The sequence below is a fragment of the Sinocyclocheilus grahami genome, unplaced genomic scaffold (genome assembly GCF_001515645.1).
Source record: "Sinocyclocheilus grahami isolate Dianchi unplaced genomic scaffold, SAMN03320097.WGS_v1.1 scaffold46289.1, whole genome shotgun sequence".
NCBI lineage: Eukaryota > Metazoa > Chordata > Actinopteri > Cypriniformes > Cyprinidae > Sinocyclocheilus > Sinocyclocheilus grahami.
Window position 1 is genome coordinate 1 of NW_015525105.1, and position 1,059 is coordinate 1,059.

General features: G+C 37.0%; 1 protein-coding gene across 1 annotated transcript; it reads right to left on the minus strand.

Annotated features, from left to right (window-relative positions):
- Nucleotides 1–127: 127 nt before the first annotated feature.
- On the minus strand, nucleotides 128–665 carry LOC107580821 (keratin, type I cytoskeletal 18-like). The gene is made up of 2 exons (XM_016266455.1): nucleotides 533–665; nucleotides 128–340 (listed from the first exon to the last, which is right to left on the minus strand). The coding sequence occupies exons 1-2, from the start codon at nucleotides 661–663 to the stop codon at nucleotides 148–150; spliced, it is 324 nt and encodes a 107-aa protein (XP_016121941.1). The 5' UTR covers nucleotides 664–665; the 3' UTR covers nucleotides 128–147.
- Between the last annotated feature and the right edge of the window lie 394 nt (nucleotides 666–1,059).

Here is a 1,059-nt window from a genome sequence, read left to right on the forward strand (position 1 = left end):
TTGCTTTGGCTGCGCCCTGTTAATTTATTAACTGCTGCTGCTGCTTGTGATTAGAAGGCTGATTGTGGTCCAACAGTGAGTCTCATACAAACACAGATCAAACAAACCACCTGCGAGTGCATCTCTGTAGGGTTGAGGTGTTGCTGTTTAATCAGTGTTGAATGGTGTGTTTAAGGCGTGTACCTCTTCATGGCTCTTCTTCAGGAAAGCCAGCTCTTCTCTCATAGACTCGATCTGGCTCTCCAGGTGCATGCGGCCCATGTGAGTGTCGTCCAGCATCTTGCGGAGTCGTCCCAGATCCTGCTCCACCCCTTGCCGCATGGCCTGCTCCGACTCAAACCTGCCCGGAGCGCTCATTTACATCAGAGACTACAGGGCGTGTGTCATATTTACAGCAAACTGCGCTGCAGCTCGGTGACTGCTTTGTATTTACACAATATTAAATATTTGTATAGCCTATTTTTGTGAGAAGTTTTCCTGATTTGAGAGTTTTTAACATTTCATCAGGGGATAAAAAAAACAAGTAACTCACTTGACTTTGAAATCGTCAGCAGCAAGCCTCGCATTGTCTATCTGCAGGAAATGTCTGGCATTGTCCATAGTCATATCCTGGATCTGAGGGGTTGATGTACAAACACGAACACTCATAGCATTGTCTTGCATTTAGGGTTCTCATTACAGCATTTCAACAAATAGTAGATTTTTTATTTTTGTTTACAATTGTCATTCAACTTTATGCTAATAACCAACAAAGGAAAATAGACTAAATCATGTAAAGTAATTAAATAATTTAATAAATGCAAAATAAATAAAACCTTTAATGCATATCATTATATTGTCTTTTAAATTGTTATATCTCTTTAAAACTATTTTCTAAATTCATTTAGATAGTCTTGACACATTACCAAAGTTTGGTTCCTATAAAAAAAAATTTTTTTTTATTTATTTTTTTTTTTTTTAAATGTATCTTCTAAGGATTACAGCACTCAGACCAGTTCGGATACCTAGTAAAAGTTGTGACTTTGTCTTTTTTTTTTTTTTTATAATAATATTTCTTCC